At 41.1% G+C, this 17542-nt stretch overlaps 2 protein-coding genes across 2 annotated transcripts; both read right to left on the bottom strand.

Moving 5' to 3' along the window:
- Positions 9972 to 12273, bottom strand: LOC109832044 (7-deoxyloganetin glucosyltransferase-like). The gene is made up of 2 exons (XM_020399499.1): positions 11792 to 12273; positions 9972 to 11046 (listed from the first exon to the last, which is right to left on the bottom strand). Exons 1-2 carry the CDS (start codon positions 12246 to 12248, stop codon positions 10136 to 10138), a joined length of 1368 nt encoding a protein of 455 aa, XP_020255088.1. The 5' UTR covers positions 12249 to 12273; the 3' UTR covers positions 9972 to 10135.
- On the bottom strand, positions 15958 to 17080 carry LOC109834539 (protein EXORDIUM-like 1). The gene is given in 3 exon segments (XM_020402579.1): positions 15958 to 16457; positions 16459 to 16829; positions 16831 to 17080. Coding segments are annotated over 3 exon segments (909 nt in total). The 5' UTR covers positions 16963 to 17080; the 3' UTR covers positions 15958 to 16051.

Below are 17542 nucleotides of genomic sequence, written 5' to 3'. Positions count from 1 at the left end.
GGCAGTGTTGACTGACGCAGCCAAAGAGCATTTGGTTGGTCAGTTGTCTCGCCCCCATTTTCACTGTTATGCACTGCTACCCCTATAAATACCTCCCTAGACACGAAATAAAGGGGAGAGGGCAGATTAGAGCAGAAAAGGCTTGAGCTTTTGATGAATTGGAGCAAGAGAGAGAGTCTTCCTTCTTCACAAACATCCTCAAGAAGCTTTTGGCGATTCCTAGAGATCTAAGCTCTGACTTAATCTTTAGAAGAGTGAACATCTTATATCGATAAGATATTCGTTTTAAATTCTTACTTTGATAAACGAATGAAGAATTCCCAAAACCTTCACGATTCAATCAGAATCTGTGAATCGGTGGTTCACGGGCTAACGCACCCCCGGCACAGGCAAAGATCCCACGCAAGCAGTGATCCAAACAATGATCCTGTGTTTGTTTCTAAAAAATTGTAATTTTCCTTTTGTTGTGTAAGAGAAGTCTTATAAAAAGACTATTTCTTTTGAATTTGTTGTAATCGACCGAAGATATAATAAATTCCACAATGAAACCAACTTTTAACGAAAACAGAGGGTGCGAGCCTTGTGTTCGCGAGGCGCGACACGACCCTCGCGTTGCGTAGAAACGCGACCCTCGCTTTTCAGGTGTTACTGCATGCAGCAATTATAACAAGTATGTCATTTGTTGTTACAATCATAATTACCATTATGATTTGTAACAATCAAATTGACTCTAGGTGACCTTTTAGCTGGCCTTAGAAGCCTATAAATAGTGCCCTTTAAGGCAGCTATTGGGAAGGGGAAACATACTGAAGTGTTGTAAAACTTGAACATATTGAATCTGTTAAGCTGTTGTGCTGTTGCTGCAGAATTTAAAAACATGTAAGCTTTAGTTTGTGTCCGAAGGAACATAGTCATGAACCAAAAGGTTATTACAGATCGAAAGATCTTTGTCTGAACTGAAAGACTATTACAAATCGAAAGATATTTGTTTGGACCGAAAAGTTTTAACCGATCGAGGAGATCGTTGCCTTAATCGAAAGGTCTTATAATTAAGGAGATCTTGACAATATTTGGTTGGCGCACATAATTGTATTGTACTGATGTTCCTGAAAACGGTTTGGCATTAGGATTTTTGCACCGGAGTAGGTCAAATATTGTTTTAAGTATAATGTTTCATAAACGCTCATCAACTAACTTAAATTTTTTTAAAAATATAGCACTTCAGCTTTTTTTTAATTCTCTCTGATTTATATCTATTTTATTTCAGATTTAACCAAAGACGCCAACATTCTAACACTTCGACCCCACAAAAAAAAGTACAAAAACTAAACTTCCCCCAAAAAAATCTCTCGTCTCCCATGCTTCGATTTTTGTCAGATTTTTCTTAAAAACAAGAAATGGTGGGGTGCGTGGAGGAAATCTTGTCTCGTTTACTCCTTAATGCTACGTATGCTCTTCAAATTAGGGGGCTCTCTCTCCGTGGACTAGTATACAAGGCTGTCGAGTGCTATTTGATGCTACGCTGCCGCGTGTCCCGCGGGTTCCTCGTCACTCATCTGTATACTTATCCGCGAACTTGACAATTTTGCAAGCAAATGATGTATTGCAAATTGATGAACAAGACTTTGCAACGATCTCCAATTATTGTTCGTGCAATAAGGTTATTGTATTCACGAAAAGGTCTGGAAACAGCTGCGCTAATATTTGCGAGGGGTTCAGGTTTTGCAACTTGCACAGGCGCCACTCGGGAGTAGTTGACATAGAGATTCCAAAAGCGCAGTTATTGTCCTTCCAAATGTGTGAGCGCGTGTGGGGTTGGAGGGAGTCCTAGATGTTCCCTACAGTATATCATATTGGGAGATGGGGATGAATATATTAAATTAGCACAAATCTAAACTCACACATTTTTATTAACTATTATTGTTGGATTTTTTTGGTAAAAATCACTTTCCAAAAAAAAAAAATTTTAAAAAATGAGTTTTCAAACTATACATCTATTAATTACTGGTATTTCTCAGAAATTCTTAGTTGCATAGTGAAAAGTTAAAGTTTTGGTGTTTCAAAATATCATGTGTTCAAAATATCATGTGTTCGAGGCTTCCCAACGCGGCAAGCCGATAATTGTTTTTATTCAATTAATCACTCATAAGTTCTAATGGATGGTGGGTCATGGGCTCGTGGGCCAATGAGTCAGCGATTGGGGCTAATCGGACTGAAATGCTAAGTGACGCTTTGTAAGGCGCACTTCGCACTGAGATATTGGGGCTAGGTGGCACCACAAATGTCGTCTCGGGGGCCGCTTCGTAGCAAGGGAATGGGACCCTCGCGTTTGCACGAGGATGCGACCCTCGCGTTCGCGAGCGAGAGGGAACACGACCTAGACGTGACCCTTGCATTGGGTAGAAACACGACCATCGCGTTTAGACGTTTTTACATGCAGCAATTAAAATTGCATGCAACAGTTACAACAATTAAGTCATTTATTGTTACAATCATAATTGTCATTATGATTTGTAACAGTCAAATGACCATTGAGCTGACCTTAGAGACCTATAAATAGACCCCATTAGGGCAGCTCTTAGAGATACGAAAAAAACACATTAAAATGTTTAACATGTTGTGTTGCTGTTGCAGAGTTTGAAAGCGTGCATGCTTTAGTTTGTACTCGAATGAACAAAGCCCTGAACCGAAAGGTTATTATATATCGAAAGTTCTTTGTCTTAACCGAAATGTTGCTGCTGTTATAGGGTTTGAAAGCGTGCAGGCTTTAGTTTGTACTTGAATGAACAAAGCCCTGAACCGAAAGGTTATTATAGATAGAAAGTTCTTTGTCTTAACCGAAATGTTTTAACAGATCAATGAGATCTTTACTTGAACCGAAAGGTTTTCACCGAAAGGTTATTATAATACTGCAATCTTTAAAATTTTTAGATTTGAGTATTCTCATTTTAAATAATTCCAAGATCTACCTACTTGTGTAATATTGGGCGATCAACTGCATGCACTTCTGCTAATGAAATTTTTTAATATTGAATTTGATTGATATTGATCTGTTTAGCAGCTATAAATATAAAATTTAAAACGCTCTCGTAAAATTATTTATCTTTAAAAGAAAGATGCTATTTAGTTAGTCGTAAGAGGAGGTTTAATTAGCTGAACTCTTACCGAGCATGACAATTTAGAATACAGTAGCAAGGATGTATAGTATTTATGTTTGTCGTAAATGTGTATATAATTAACATCCAATTTGTGCAAGGATTCTTGAATTACAAAATTTCATCAATTGTAATAAATTTGGTAAAAACTTTTATAATATATCTTTCTTTTTCCAACTAAACAAATTCCGTAGGCTAGATTTAGGTTGCTTTTGGCTAATTAACGGTCCACAACTGGCCCCAGCTCACTCACGACTCAAACAAGACAGCATCTTTCTTCGAAGTGCGGAAACCTATATTTTCCTTAACCAAGTCATGTTCTTCGTTGTGTACATTGATTATATTGCAAGGCTGTCCCTGTTATTATTATTAGATTGTGGGCTCTGCCGTAGCCAATAATGGCTGCTCGATCCGTTTGATATTATTATTAGATTGTGGGCTCTGCCGTAGCCAATAATGGCTGCTCGATCCGTTTGACTTTAATTGTATACTTAGCCGGAAGCATAGCGATTTGCTTAGGAAGTTTGTCATTTAGGAGTAAGAAAATGCACGTGGAAGACTAATGCTATGCAAAGATTTTACACTATTGACAAGACTAAACTGAAATGCTTAAACAAATTTGAGATGTCCCCTCTAAACTCTAAATTTCCCTTAGGGCCTGTTCGTTTGGCCAAAAAAACTGGGAAATCAAACTTTAGGAAACCTATTTCCTATTATAATTACTTTGAAGTTGTTTGGTTGGTTTAAAAAAAAGGAAATTATAGAATAGGAGATGAGATGAGATGAGTTGTCACCTTATTATTGGATGATGTGAGTGATTTTTTTAAAAACTTGTTTTGAGGTTGTTTGGTTGGTTAAAAAAATAAGGAAATGAATTGGAGGTATATTATTGGATGATGTTTTGAGGTTGTTTGTGTTTGGTTCGTTTTTAAAAATAAGAAAATAGATGAGATGAGATGAGTTGGAGGTATATTATTGGATGATGTGACATGTACTTAAGGAAATTAATTTCTTGTTTTTTTTTGAGGAAATGGGTGGAAAGGAATGTTTAATGAGATGAGATGAGTTGTCACAATATTATTGGATGATGTGTGTGATTTTTAAAAATGAGATAAAATGAGATGTGATGAGTTGGATGATGTGACACATTTCTTGTGTTTGGTTTATTTTTAAAGGTAAGAAAGGAGATGAAATGAGATGAGTTGGAGGATAAAAATAATATTTTATTTGATGTTGTGGGTGAGTTTTAGGGATGAAAATGGATAAAAATATTATTTTATTGATTTCCTTGTACCGATTTCCTTTTCTTGGTTTTTAGGAAACCAACCAAACAGCCCCTAAGTTCGGCATTGGAGATCTCAAGATGCCAAGGTGGCAAAGAGATAGGAAGGGAGCTGGGAGCCCTCCATCTTATCCGCTCCCAGTCGCTCGAGCGCTACAAATGCCAAGGAAACACAGCTAGCGGCGGCCGCGGTCTGCTCCGCACAATTCACTGCCCTCACAATCTACTGTCTACAGCTGTAGTTCACAGCGCACGTTCCGACAAATCTCATCTGAAGAACATAAACTAAAACACCATCGTAATGAGTGATCATTTAATTATCTCCTCATCATTTACTCGCTGTACCCCTCGTATAGCGAATTTCCGTCCGCCGCATCGAAGAAGCTTCAGCCTGGCCAGAACGGAACTGACCACCGCCAGTTGTCCATTGGCATCCTTTGGGATAGACTGGGGGAACCACAGGCCTTGTTTACCTCGTAACTTGTATGATGGAGACACCACTCTACTGCAGCATTATCAGTCGAACTTATAAACCCCCCCCCCCCCTCCCATCCCATCACGCCTCCTATACTCTCCTCACAAGAATCGAGAGAAGACGAGAAAAAGATTTTCTCGGTCCTCAATGTCTTTACAGACCGATGGCTCACTAACTTCCCTCCATGCTTCGTGCTCTATCTTTATACTGTTCCGATTCTACTAGTGGTGGAGGCATCTTACAGTCCTCTGATGGTAACACGAAACAAACCCCTACGATGACTAAGCCTAGCGAGGGGATCTGCTACACCGGACCGATACTGCGCAAACGCGTTGGTACGGGCGGTTACCGCTCATCAGCGGCCCGTCGAAGCGACTTCGCACCCGTCCCTCCTTCCCTCCGCAAGAAGGGCGCCGACCCGGGGCCACCCTCGTTCGGCACTGGGTGGAGGATACTGGAAGGTACTTCCGAGTACAAAACCAGAATCGAGCTCCGCCCTCGGTAACAGTCAGATCCTCGGATCGATCCACCATCGTGGGAATCCTTTACGCGACCCCACATTGCCAAGCCTGCAGCAAAGGGGCCCAGACTAGGCCGCAATCAAACGTGGTTATCACTCCGATGACTACGCTGTCGAGGGTTCTGTATAGTCCGCGGACGCTCACGGTCGTCCCCGATCCAAAACGAGTCGTTCCTTACATCTGGGCGGTAACTCGGACCAGTGCCCGGGCCGTGCGCGATGCTCTTCCCCACCGATTACGGGCCCCAGTCCCCTCCGTTGATCGAACCCTAACTCGACGTCGGTGACGGGGATGGTGAATCATTTGGCGAGACATGATGGCGCGAGCGGTTAGATACGCTTTGGAACGGGTTCTTCAGGGCCGAAAAGCGCTTAAAAGCACGCGTCGTTTGCTCGCCGGGGTTACGAAAAGGAGCCTACCCGGGTTACGCTGGGGAATTGTTGGTGGACCCCGCTACTGGTGCCAGCTACAATGTGAATGGGGCCCACGGGAGGAAGTATTTGGTCCCGGCTTTGTTTGACCCGTCAACGGCATCTTGCTCTACTATGGTCTAAGATTAGTTGAACTGTAATTTAGTGTATACAGCGTAGAGGTGGCTGGCCACATTTTCTTGTAATTCTTTCATTCATTGGATGAATAGATATTTTTCCATTTTTTAATATCACATTTGCTTTATTTTTACAACACTGCTATTTGGCTCGTGCTTTAACGATAAGCCAACTCGCACAGCAATGAGGGGTGAGCCTAATTGACACAGTGGGTCTCACCCCTGGCTCGCGCAAGCTGGCTCGAAGCGTTTCCCTTATTTTTAGTACTTGTTGCTGCTGTTTTTGTACGTTATGCTATGGAGTCAGAAGATGTATAAATTTTTTAATGAGCTTCGTTAGAGCAAGTGCAGCAAGCTCCCAGTTGGGAGTCCTAGTCAGCAAGCTCTCAAGAACTCTCAAGCATTTTAGAATAAAAAATTAAAAAAATAAGCGTTGAGAGGCCCTCCTTGTTTTATGGAGCTCCAACAAGCTCCTAGTTAGGAGCTTCAAACAATATCAAAAAAACCCCTATTCTATTTTAATATTTTACCATTACTTTTCACCTCAACTGTACATTATTATCAACTCTATTTTTTCACCTCAACAGCTAAACTTTTCACCTCAATAGTTTTGGTTGGCTTCATTATTATATTCACTATTTTGATGAGCATCAGCTCAATTCTCAAACAGCACACCCAATAAATAAATAAAAAAACCAAAAGAGGCCATCAAATCCAACCCCAAATTAAAAAAAACAACGGGTATTTCATCCTCTCCCTTCAACAGACCCATCCGCCGATCTTTCAACTTCGGCTAACGCCATCAAATCCAGGGGGCGGTGGGGAGGTCTTCATCCTCTCCATCAACGGCGGCGACCCGAATGCTTCGACAACGTCGCTGGCACCGTCGTCCCGAACTTCCGCCGACCCGAACGCCGCCAGAGCCCAATGCTTCGACAACGTCGCCGATCCTGGTATGTTTGAGGGGGGTTTTTGTAAAGTTTTCCCAGTTGGGAGCTCCCAAGCGCTCCACAAATTTGTGGAGCACTTGGGAGCTCCGAAGCTCTCCACCGCCACGTCGACCTAAGGAGCTGGGCTTGGGAGTCCTTCAGAGCTTGCTGGAGGGGGGATTGGCAACATCCATCGCCACGTCGGCCTTCAGAGCAGAGATCGGAGCTTGCTGCCCATGCTCTTAGTGCATACTCCGACGTATAAATATTTGGCACTGATTAAAAAATTTGATAATATTTTGTAACGTCAATGCTTAAAACTCTACTGATATAAATATAACTGTGATAATATCATGCTACCAATTCTACCGTTAGAAGTATATACTACAAATTTTTTGCTTGTATGTCCTATATATTTTGGGATCCATGAATTGCCTACATCCATGACATAGAAGATAAATGATAGAAGAAAAGAACCAACTGAATGAGATACTACCTCAAATTGAGTACTTGAACACATGATGTACAAAATGTCATTTTCCTTCCATTTTTAGGGGGAATAAAGGTTTTTCGAATTGAATGGTAGAACAATTAGAGAGATTAACTTTTAATCATTCCAAATAGGAGTAATAGTTAACCCCTTAGTTTGAGGGATTAACTAATTTTAAAACCTCAAGAGGGGTTAGCTTAATCATTCTCTGTTTTTTACGTTTGGTAAGTTATGTAGGGTTAACTCATTTTAACTATTTTATAGATTTTTTGTGTTTGACGGGTAAAGAAGAAGTTAAGACTCCTTAACCCTTCACTTAATTCTTTGCCAAATGACACCTCAGAGGTGACACTGTTTAAGGGAGGATAATATTTGAATCAACCCTCATGTGACACCATATTTTAGGCTAAATCACTTTTTCTTTTCATTTTTGAAACAGAAGCCACCAGTCAAAAAAAGTCAACGGAAAGCGCGTTTGGTTGATGAAGGGGGTCTTTAACGCCCCACAGAAGTTTAAGAACATCATAATCCGGTAAGAGTTGATATTTGAATTACAAATAACAATATTCAAACCCATGAAGAAAATATTAAAAGAAATTTTTTATTGAAAAACTATTCTAATCAATTTGGGGTTACATGTCTTTTCTTAAATAGAAAATAAACTAGATTCCTAATAAGATTGAGTTAAAAAATTAAAAATATCAAATCCTACCCTAAAAAAGACTCCTTATAACATAGGAAACACATCATGAATTAAAATTGTTGATGATTTATATGATCACATAGTTCGTTGCATCTAGGATTGGATGAGGTTGTTGAGGATTGATGAGGGGTCGTTTTCTTCCTTGACTTTATGTCAAGTTCTTGAATTGGATGGCCAAAAGATCTCCACATGTAGAAACACGTAAGAGGGCGGTGATTGGTTCCCACATGATTCATCTGACGGTCAAGTTAGCTGATGAACTTGAGTGTGGAAAAGAGGATCTGAATGAGTTCTTGTTGTGTAGTATGATTTTGGAGAATTAGAGAATTAGGATCAGAATCCAGAATTCGGTCCCTTGCGGGTTGAAATAGTACCTGCATTTATAGCTAAGGTGTAAGGGTAGATTGGTCACTTCAGTCGAGCACAGGAGGGCAATGATGAAGTGTGGGCTGTCAACTGAGTCAGCCTCTGCTTTACAGGTGTTGGCCAGCTAGCGACTGGAGGAAATATCACTTCGGCATTAAATGTGAAGTGACTGGTGCCTTGCCAGGGCCCACATGGTCCGATGAGTCATGAAGGCTATCAATACCAGAGGCATGATACATCTTACATGCATTAAATACGATGTTGACACGTTGTCAGCGAGGATAAGCTCGAGACAGAAGATGTCCTTTGCCTTCGGCGAGAAGTAACGCCTTTCGAGTCGGCTTAGTAAGGCGTTTGGCAAATGGTCGAGTGGACTCATGGTGAGTCGTTTTCGACAAAAGGGAGGTGACAAGTTTCGTCTTTCGAGTTGACAAAAAGGAATGTCGAGTCGTCGAGTCGGCGGAGTCGTCGTCCCTACTAGTCTTCGCCCGCCAAGTTGATTGGGGCATAACATGAAGCACACTTGTCCGTTGCTTGGCAATGAGCTTGCACTTTAGCGAATGGAAACACTATAACAAAAATTGAATTTATTTTCTAATTTAAATTGACCCCAACATTGAATTTATTTCCTATCTAAATAGGCCCTAACTTTATTACATAAAATAACTAAACATTAATTATTTTTTAGATTTTTACTTTAAAATTGGCGATACTAGTGAGATTTCAAAAATCTAACAATCATGTCTGATTCGTCTCGTCGAGGTTGGCGATTTACATATATAATATAACAAAAATTGCCATTCGAGTTAGAATATATGGTTATTTCTTTTAGAAGTCAATAACATGTATGTATTCGCATTTAACTTGTGATTGTCTCGCTTCTCCATGAAATTATTCGTTAAGTGATTATGGGGAAGAATGGATCAGGGAAGAGCACGTTCTCAAAGGTGGGTTTTTTTTTCTTTTTCTTTTTCTTTTTGATTGATATGTACGTGGTCTCTGTTGATATTTTTGAGTGTTTTAATTTCTTAAAGTGTGTGGATTTGATCGATTTTTGAGTGGATTTGAAAACACGTTTGAAAAATAAACACCATGGTATGATGTTTTAAAAAAAAACACAACAAAAAGAAACACTTTGGTTACCAAACGCTCTCTTAGTATTTAGAGGGTGATGTAACGTAGTATAGACAACAGAGTTACAGAAGAGAACAGTTTGTACTTTATGAGTCTTTATTCTTTGAATGAAACAATTCTATTCGATTATTAATTTATTTGAGATGAATTTCACATTGTTCTTATTGAGCACATTTTAAACTTTATTCGCTAGGAATTGCGGTAATGATACTTTTTTAAAATGTACTTTCTTTACATCTCAAAAATATATATACACACACATACTCTCTAACTCAAAAAATAAATTTGAATCCAGCTGCTAGCTTGTATTTACTAGTTATTACAGTGACACTTCCGAAACAAACAGGATGCAAGTTTGACACAGTAAGTAATAGCATGAGAACGGTTAATTAAATACAATGATAAGTTAAATAAAATCATAACAGCAAATGATATCAATCTCTAGGTGTTCATTTTCAGCAAATACATGATCATACCCATAGATAACAGTAGTATTCAAATTAAACCGAATCTTTTCTTATAACAAGAGTAACTCAAACCAAATTTATGTCTTCAATCAATTCATTAATGTTCTCATAAGAAGATCCACCTTGCGTAGCCGCTTTCTTAGCCCTCTCTCTCCAATAAACAACATTCTTGCGTATCTCGTCCCCTTTCTCTCCCTCCATCAACTCCTTCACTTTGCTAGTAACTTGCCCTCTCTTCACATCTTCGTCAATCTCTATGCCAAATCCCCATTCCTTACAAACGTATCGAGCGTTCATATTCTGATCATCGAACCTCGGCCAGCAAATCATCGGTACACCACTATTTATGCTCTCCAGCGTCGAGTTCCATCCACAATGCGATAGGAATCCACCAATGGACTTGTGCGAAATAACTTCATCTTGAGAGCACCAGCTCAATATGTAGCTTCTTTCCTTGGTTTTGTCGAGGAAATCTTTAGGCAATACGGCACTACGACCACAAACAAGATCATGCCTAATTACCCACAGGAAGGGGTGATTGCTGTTAGCAAGCCCCCAAGCAAACTCAACCAATTCTTCGGTCGTAATTGTAATGATACTCCCAAAGTTGACATAGATAACTGAACTGGGTCTTTGTTGATTTAGCCATTCCGTGTAACCACGATCCTCTTCTTTCCAAAGGCTTAAGCGCATAGGTTTAGTGGGAGTTGTAGTATTATGGCTTGCCAAGGGCCCTACAGTGTATACCTTTTGAAACTTAGATTTTAGGGCATTCAAGACTTCATCCTCCAATAAATCAAAGGTGTTGAGCAGCAGGTTTTTAGCTCCGACGGACTTTTTCGCTGCGTTCTGGGCCAGTTTGAAAATGAAATCTTCTTGGTCAGCTGTTCTGACGAAGCTAGGGAGGTCTCTCGGTCGGATATCTTTCAGACCCGGAATGAAATCAATGGGTGTATCCATGGTTAAATTGTTATCATCTGTTGTACAACAGCAAACCTCATTAAATATGACATGCATGCAATTATTAGGGGAATTATATAACAAGACTGGTTTCCTTGGTAATCCAAAGAAAACCTCATTATTGTGAATTTTTTTTATTAATTGGGGGTAGGTGAGGGTGTAATCTTTTATTGAAGTAGTAGGCGAGGATGCAACTTTTTTTCGGGTTTAAGTTCACATAACCCCCTAAACTTTCGGGTTTTTTTTTCACATAGCACTTCTAATTTTATTTATGTACCACAATAACTATGATCGTTAATTTGTCTCACGAAACCCTCCTGACTACACCATTTTCTCATCGGACACCCTTAAGTACAATTTTTAAATAACTTAAATATAATTGAGAGACAAAAGATCATAATATTTATCATTTTTCACTTACATGCAATGTACTTCCCCCTAAATGTTAGGATTTTTTTCCTTTCAATGAGATTTTTACTTATTTGCAAACTACATATAAGGGGCATCGGGTGAGAAAAAGTCAAATTCAAGGGGTTGTTGTGTAAGTTCACCCTTTCTGATGGGACATTAGTTTCGGTCAAAAATAAGCAATATTCCCAAAATCATTTCCAAACAGTTAAATGTGTTAGAAAACAAAATTTCCTTCATACAGTATATTTATTTCAGAAAAAGATTAGAAAACTTTGGAATTGCAATTTTGTGAAGGAAATAGTTTTCCTATGGTCGTGGGAAATCAACCTAGCTAGTTGAAATTTGTAGTACCTCTTCGAATGACCTCGTCCAAGTAAAGGGAGCAAATGAAACCGCAAGCGCTCATCGTCATGAACACAAACGAACGAATACTCAGCTCCTCGGCAACATCCAGAGCTACACGACGCAAGTGACCCTCGGCACCTCCGCGTAAGCTGTTGAGCCTCACCAGGAGATCTTTGAAGGGGGCGGCGCAATTCTCGTAGGTCATCAGGCACCACCTAACGACATGGCTCTCCGGGTCCGCGAAGCGGGCGACAGAACACCCGTCGGATTGCCTCGTATCGGAAATTCTCGAATCCCGACGAAGAGCGTCAGGGCCTTGAGATCTGAGGATGCTCTCTCGCTGAGCTCGTGTGACGAACGTGATGAAGAAGCCTCTGGAGTGGAGGATTTGAGCCAGTTCGAGCATGGGGTTTATGTGGCCTTGGCCAGGGATTGAAAGCATCACTACGTGCGGCCTCCCCATCTCTTACGACTTCGCGTTGGGTGATGGGCAGAAGGCACGCAGCGTCTCACCCCTTCTTAATCTCGCACTAAAATGAGCGAACATTCCAGAAAAGCCCCCTTCGTATGATGTTTTCCTTAGATGACCCTACATATATTTCAAAACGTCGCGAAACCCCGCTTAGTATGGGTTTATTATTTAAAAAAAAAAAAAAAACTTCTTTCAACGTTTCTTAACAAAAAACTTCCCTAGCGGGCTTGGCTACAATTTTCTTATGGGTGGGCGGGTTAATATTGCGGTTCATGCTTCTGACAGGAAATATTGTGGTTCATGCTTTTTGGAGGGCTTCTGAGGAAGCTGAAAATTTGAAGGGGATGTTTTTGAGTAACTTAAGGGAGCTTTGTGACTTTTTAAAGTTATAGAGGGTTATCTGAAAATTGACCAAATGTAAGGGGATCGCGTCAACTTTACGCTTGTAATTATGTTATGAAGTAGCTGCTACTGAAATAAGTTAATTTAACTGCATTGGGGGCATAATTTATGTAAAGCACATGCAGGAATCTTTTGCTTAAACGAGGTTGCGTTGCCCAAAAACAAAAATTATTTTTGGCTAAATAGCACTTAGATACCTTAATGTTTTACTAACTTCAAATTTAAATACCCTAAATTATAAAAGATAATATAAAAATATCTTAAGTGGTAAAAAAATAGTATAGTACTACATTTTGTTAAATAGATAACTGAATATTCCTAAACATATTCCCATTTGCACAGTACATAAGAAGTAGGGGAAAATATGTAAGGCCCCAAAAGTAGAAAGTTCATGTGACACAACCCCTTGTATTGTGGCCCATGTGATTCAACCCAAAAAAATATTATTTAATATTTCAAGGTCCAACAGTACAAAAAAAAAGAGATTGTATTTTGGGAAAAAACCCAAAATTGTCCCTCCACTTATCTTCCCCAGACGGCTGGTCCACAAAATACATGGAAAGTCGCGTCTCATTAATGCGATCTGACGAAAAAATGGAGGAAAATTTCCCGCCTTTTTTTGAACTCTATCATGAGCAATAACTCATATTAGTTCTAACTTATTTTATGTTAGTTCTAACTTATTTTATGTTAGTTGTAACTTAGTTCTAATTCATGTTAGAGCTAATTGAAGCCGTCGATGAACAAACATCAACGATCTTCCGAGTGGGTCAAGAAGCACATGCAGATTGATAAGAAGGAGGAGTCCCTCTTCCTGATCGGGAACCGGCTGGGGGACGTCACTTGGCTGAGGGACGTCTTGGCCAAGTTCATTGACGGCTTTGTCAAGAGCTAGCTTCGACAACCACTGCTAGAAAATGAACTATTACCGACAGGACTTTAGCGACGGAAAATTCCGTCGTTATAAGTCAAGTTATAGCGACGGAATTTTCCGTCGGCATTAATTTCCCGACAGAAATTTTCTGTCGAGAATTTTTTGTCGCTAAAAGGGGTTTTAGTGACGGAAATTTCTGTCGCTAAAACTCTAAAGTGGGGAATTTTTTGGGTTTTTTGGGCGCGGGCGTGCCCAAAAAATTTGGGCAGCCCGCGCTCGAGAGAGAGATTTCCCCAAATCCCTCTCTCATCCCCTTCCTCATTTCCCCTCCCCCTAGCTCCCTCGTCCTCAATCCGCCCCTTTCTCTTTCCGAACTTCCAACGCCGCGCGTCGCTACTTGGCATCACCGCAGGCCACTGTTGATCCGCGCCAACCTGCGGACGCCCGCGCCCGGCCGTCCAACCCCTCACCTGTTCTCCTCATTCCCCTTTCTCTTTTAACTTCTTCCAACGTATTCTTAAGGAAAAAATTTCCCTTGTAGACTGAGCTACAATTTTTCTTATGGGTGGTTGGGTGGGTTAATATTGCGGTTCATGCTTCTGACAGGGAATATTGTGGTTCATGCTTTTAGGAGGGCTTCTGAGGAAGCGCAAAATTTGAGGGTATGTTTTTGAGTAACTTAAGGGAGCTTTGTGACTTTTTTAAAGTTAAAGAGGGTTATCTGAAAATTGACCAAATGTAAGGGGATCTCGTCAAATTTACGCTTTTAATTATGTTATGAAGTAGATGCTATTAAAATAAGTTATTTAACTGCATTGGGGGCATAATTTATGTAAAGCACATGCAGGAATCTTTTGCTTAAACGAGGTTGCGTTGCCCAAAACAAACTATTTTTGGCTAAATAGCACTTAGATACCTTAATGTTTCCCTAACTTTAAATTTAAATACCCTAAATTATAAAAGATAATATAAAAATATCTTAAAATGTCAAAAAATAGCATAATGCTACATTTTGTTAAATAGATAACTGAATATTCCTAAAAAAATATTCCCATTTGCATACTACATAAGAATTACATTATTATATTGCCTCTATTTATTGCTGTTGATGTCATGATATCACACAGTCGATGAGAGTTTTTCATGGATGATGAAGAATGAGAGATGGGGTCAACTCCTCCTTCGACTTTATGCCCGATCCTTAGACTGGAATTCCTGATTCTCCTGCATGAAGAAGAACAAACCCGTAAGAGGGCGAGGCTAGTTTCCCCCGTGATACCTCCGACGGTCAAGTCAGTTGGCGAGTTTGAGTGGGGTTTGAGGGAGTGTCCCAGGACCATTGAGGTCCTTGTTAGGGAGTACTCTTTGTGAGTTATTAATAGAAAGAAAGTTGGTCAAGAGGGAATGAATGATCCTCCAAATTCATGAATGTTCAGCCTCTTCGTCGAGTTAAGATTAAAAAGAGAAGAAGAAGAAGCCTCCCCTCTTACCTTACCCTCTTTCCTCCCTTTTATAGTCCTTCACCCCTCAGATTCCAACACTGGGCTTTGACTATGCACAGAAGGGCGGTGAAGGAGTGAGTAGATAGGCTGCTTAGTCATCCTCTTCTTTACAAATGTCGGCTGGCGATTGGAGGGGAAGTCATTCGAGCACAGAAGAGGATATCTTAATGATATCTGGGAAGTGACTTGTGAGCATAGTAAGCTGTTTATGCCTGAGATTTGTTAGAGTTGAGATCCTTGATGGGATCGATTAATACTGTAGTGTTGATTGATGCATATCTGAATATAGTTGAGTTGGAGTTTATCCCCTCAGTAAAGACGGGTTGGTTTTTAAGTTATCCCTATGGTTTGCCGACCCGATAGTCGGGTGAACTTTTGGCTGAGGAGACAGCCAAGTAGATAACCGAGCTGAATACATGAGGAGTCGTCTTGATTATGAGGCGGACGGACTCTTGAGGAGTCGTCTTGATTATGAGGGACCGACTGATCTCACACTTAACGTCGGAAAAGATGATTCGTCACTCGGTGGGTTGATTGATCTGTACTCGGCTAGGCTTTGGACCACTGAGCCGGCTTGTGTCATAGCTTTTTGGACCTATGAAGAAAATTTCTTGATATTTTTATCTTTAGATGACAAATTACCATAACAATTGCTTTAATTACCATTTTACCCACCCGCTTAATTTATTACTACTATTTTAATGAAAGGCATTTTGGTCAGCCTGATTCTAACCGTAGACAACTTAAAAGAGTAAAAATTAGGATATTTAAATATAAAAATAGTAAAATATTAGGATATTTAAGTACCATTTAACCATTATTTTGAAATTTTTAGTGTAGAGAAGAGAGAGAGAGAGACGTATAAACTTACAAAACAGAGCTTATTTTGAAAAAAAAACCCCCAATGAATGAAAGAATCACAGAACTACGAAGCATCTAATCCTCCTTGCCCTTAGCTGTATATATATTACATTACATTACCCTGTAAAAACTAATGTTTTCACATCTAATTATTCTTAAACCAAAGTAGAGCAAGACGCCGTCGACGGGTCAAACAACGCCGGGACCAGGTACTTCCTCCCGTGGGCCCCGTTAACATTGTAGCTGGCACCAGTTGCGGGGTCCACCAGCAATTCCCCAGCGTAGCCCGGGTAGGCCCCTTTCCCGTAGACCCCGGGGCAGGCCGACGCGGCTTCCAACGGCGCTTCCTTCGGCCCCTGGAAGAACCCGTTGCCGAACGGATTCGTGACGGTCCCAGCCAGCAAGCTCGCCAGATTGATCACCACCCCGTCGACCCCGACGTCGCCGTTAGGGGCGACTAACGGCGGGGACTGGGGCCCGTACATCGGCTGGTGGAACGGCCACGCGCACTGGCCCGGGCACTGGGTCGCCGAGTTACCGACCCAGATGTAAGCGAACCTGCGTTTTGGACCGGAGAGACAACGGCGGGGCCCCGCAGCGGTCAATGGCAGAATCCATCGACCGCCACGTCATTCGGAGGTGGAGGACACGGTTGATGTCGTTAGCTCTGAGGGCCCTTTTAGGCTGCCAGCCTTGGCCAATTTGGGCGCCCGTGAAGTGACTCCCCATCGGGTATGCACTAGTCGAGGAATCGGCTGCGAGGCGAGCCCTCTGCATTCTGGTCTCGACCGAGAAGTACTGTCTCCATCGTCCTCGCACAGGAGGAGACCGAGGCTGCTTCTGGTCTACCGTCCCTTCTTGGAGAAGAGGAGAGGAGGCGACGAAGTCGGATACGATGGCTCGCTGAGGGGCGGTGAACCTACCGTACCAGATGGAAGGTTGCTGAGGTCGTTCCGGTGACGGATGAGGCCCTTTGGTAGGTCATCGCGGGCGGGCTGCTGCTTCGACCGAGAGCGGCAGGTTGTCTCGCTGCCGATGGGAGAAGTAGAACAATAAAGTGAAGCATAGGAGAAAGAGATTAACGTTGGCCATTGTATTGTATCTGGGAACTTCTAGAGACTGTATATTTTGATCAGAAACGAAAGCGATTTGCGATGAAATAGAGAGGGGTTTGTGGGGGTTTATATAGTACCCAACTTATACAAGATTTAATTATTTAATATTATCATTTTGAGAATAAAGAAAAAGAGAGCGAAGGGGGGAGGAAGCTAGAGGCAACAAATTAAGGAGGCGGTTGGAACGAGGCTAGTAGCTGGAGGTCGTGCTAGCTGGGCTCACGTCAACAAAACGCTTTTTGTGGTCCCTTTGACAACCAGAATCAACTAGCTAGCTTTTGGTTTGGAGTCAAAACCCGATTTGACCCGACCTGTCCGAAAGCAGCCTGATGAGACCGACAATGCAAATGTGAGGAAGGTGACGAGTACAGATAACGTCTTTCATCTGGCTGATTTTTTGAGATGAAATTAATCTTGCGCTCGTTTCGTGATATTCTTATTCTTGATTTTAGTTGAGAAAGAGAGTTTTTGGATCAGTGGGATAAACCTAGTGTCTTGGATTTTCGTGGGAGACAGCCCAGAGTTTAGAGT

Source organism: Asparagus officinalis, chromosome 3 (genome assembly GCF_001876935.1).
Source record: "Asparagus officinalis chromosome 3, Aspof.V1, whole genome shotgun sequence".
NCBI lineage: Eukaryota > Viridiplantae > Streptophyta > Magnoliopsida > Asparagales > Asparagaceae > Asparagus > Asparagus officinalis.
Note: the sequence above shows the minus strand (reverse complement) of the source record. Positions and strands in the feature narration are given on the sequence as shown.

Coding starts and splice junctions, on each gene's coding strand:
- LOC109832044 (XM_020399499.1), bottom strand. CDS start 12,248: ATGGGGAGGCCGCACGTAGTGATGCTTTCAATCCCTGGCCAAGGCCAC. Junction 11,047..11,791: donor GGACGAGGTCATTCGAAGAG/GTACTACAAATT, acceptor GTTGTACAACAG/ATGATAACAATTTAACCATG.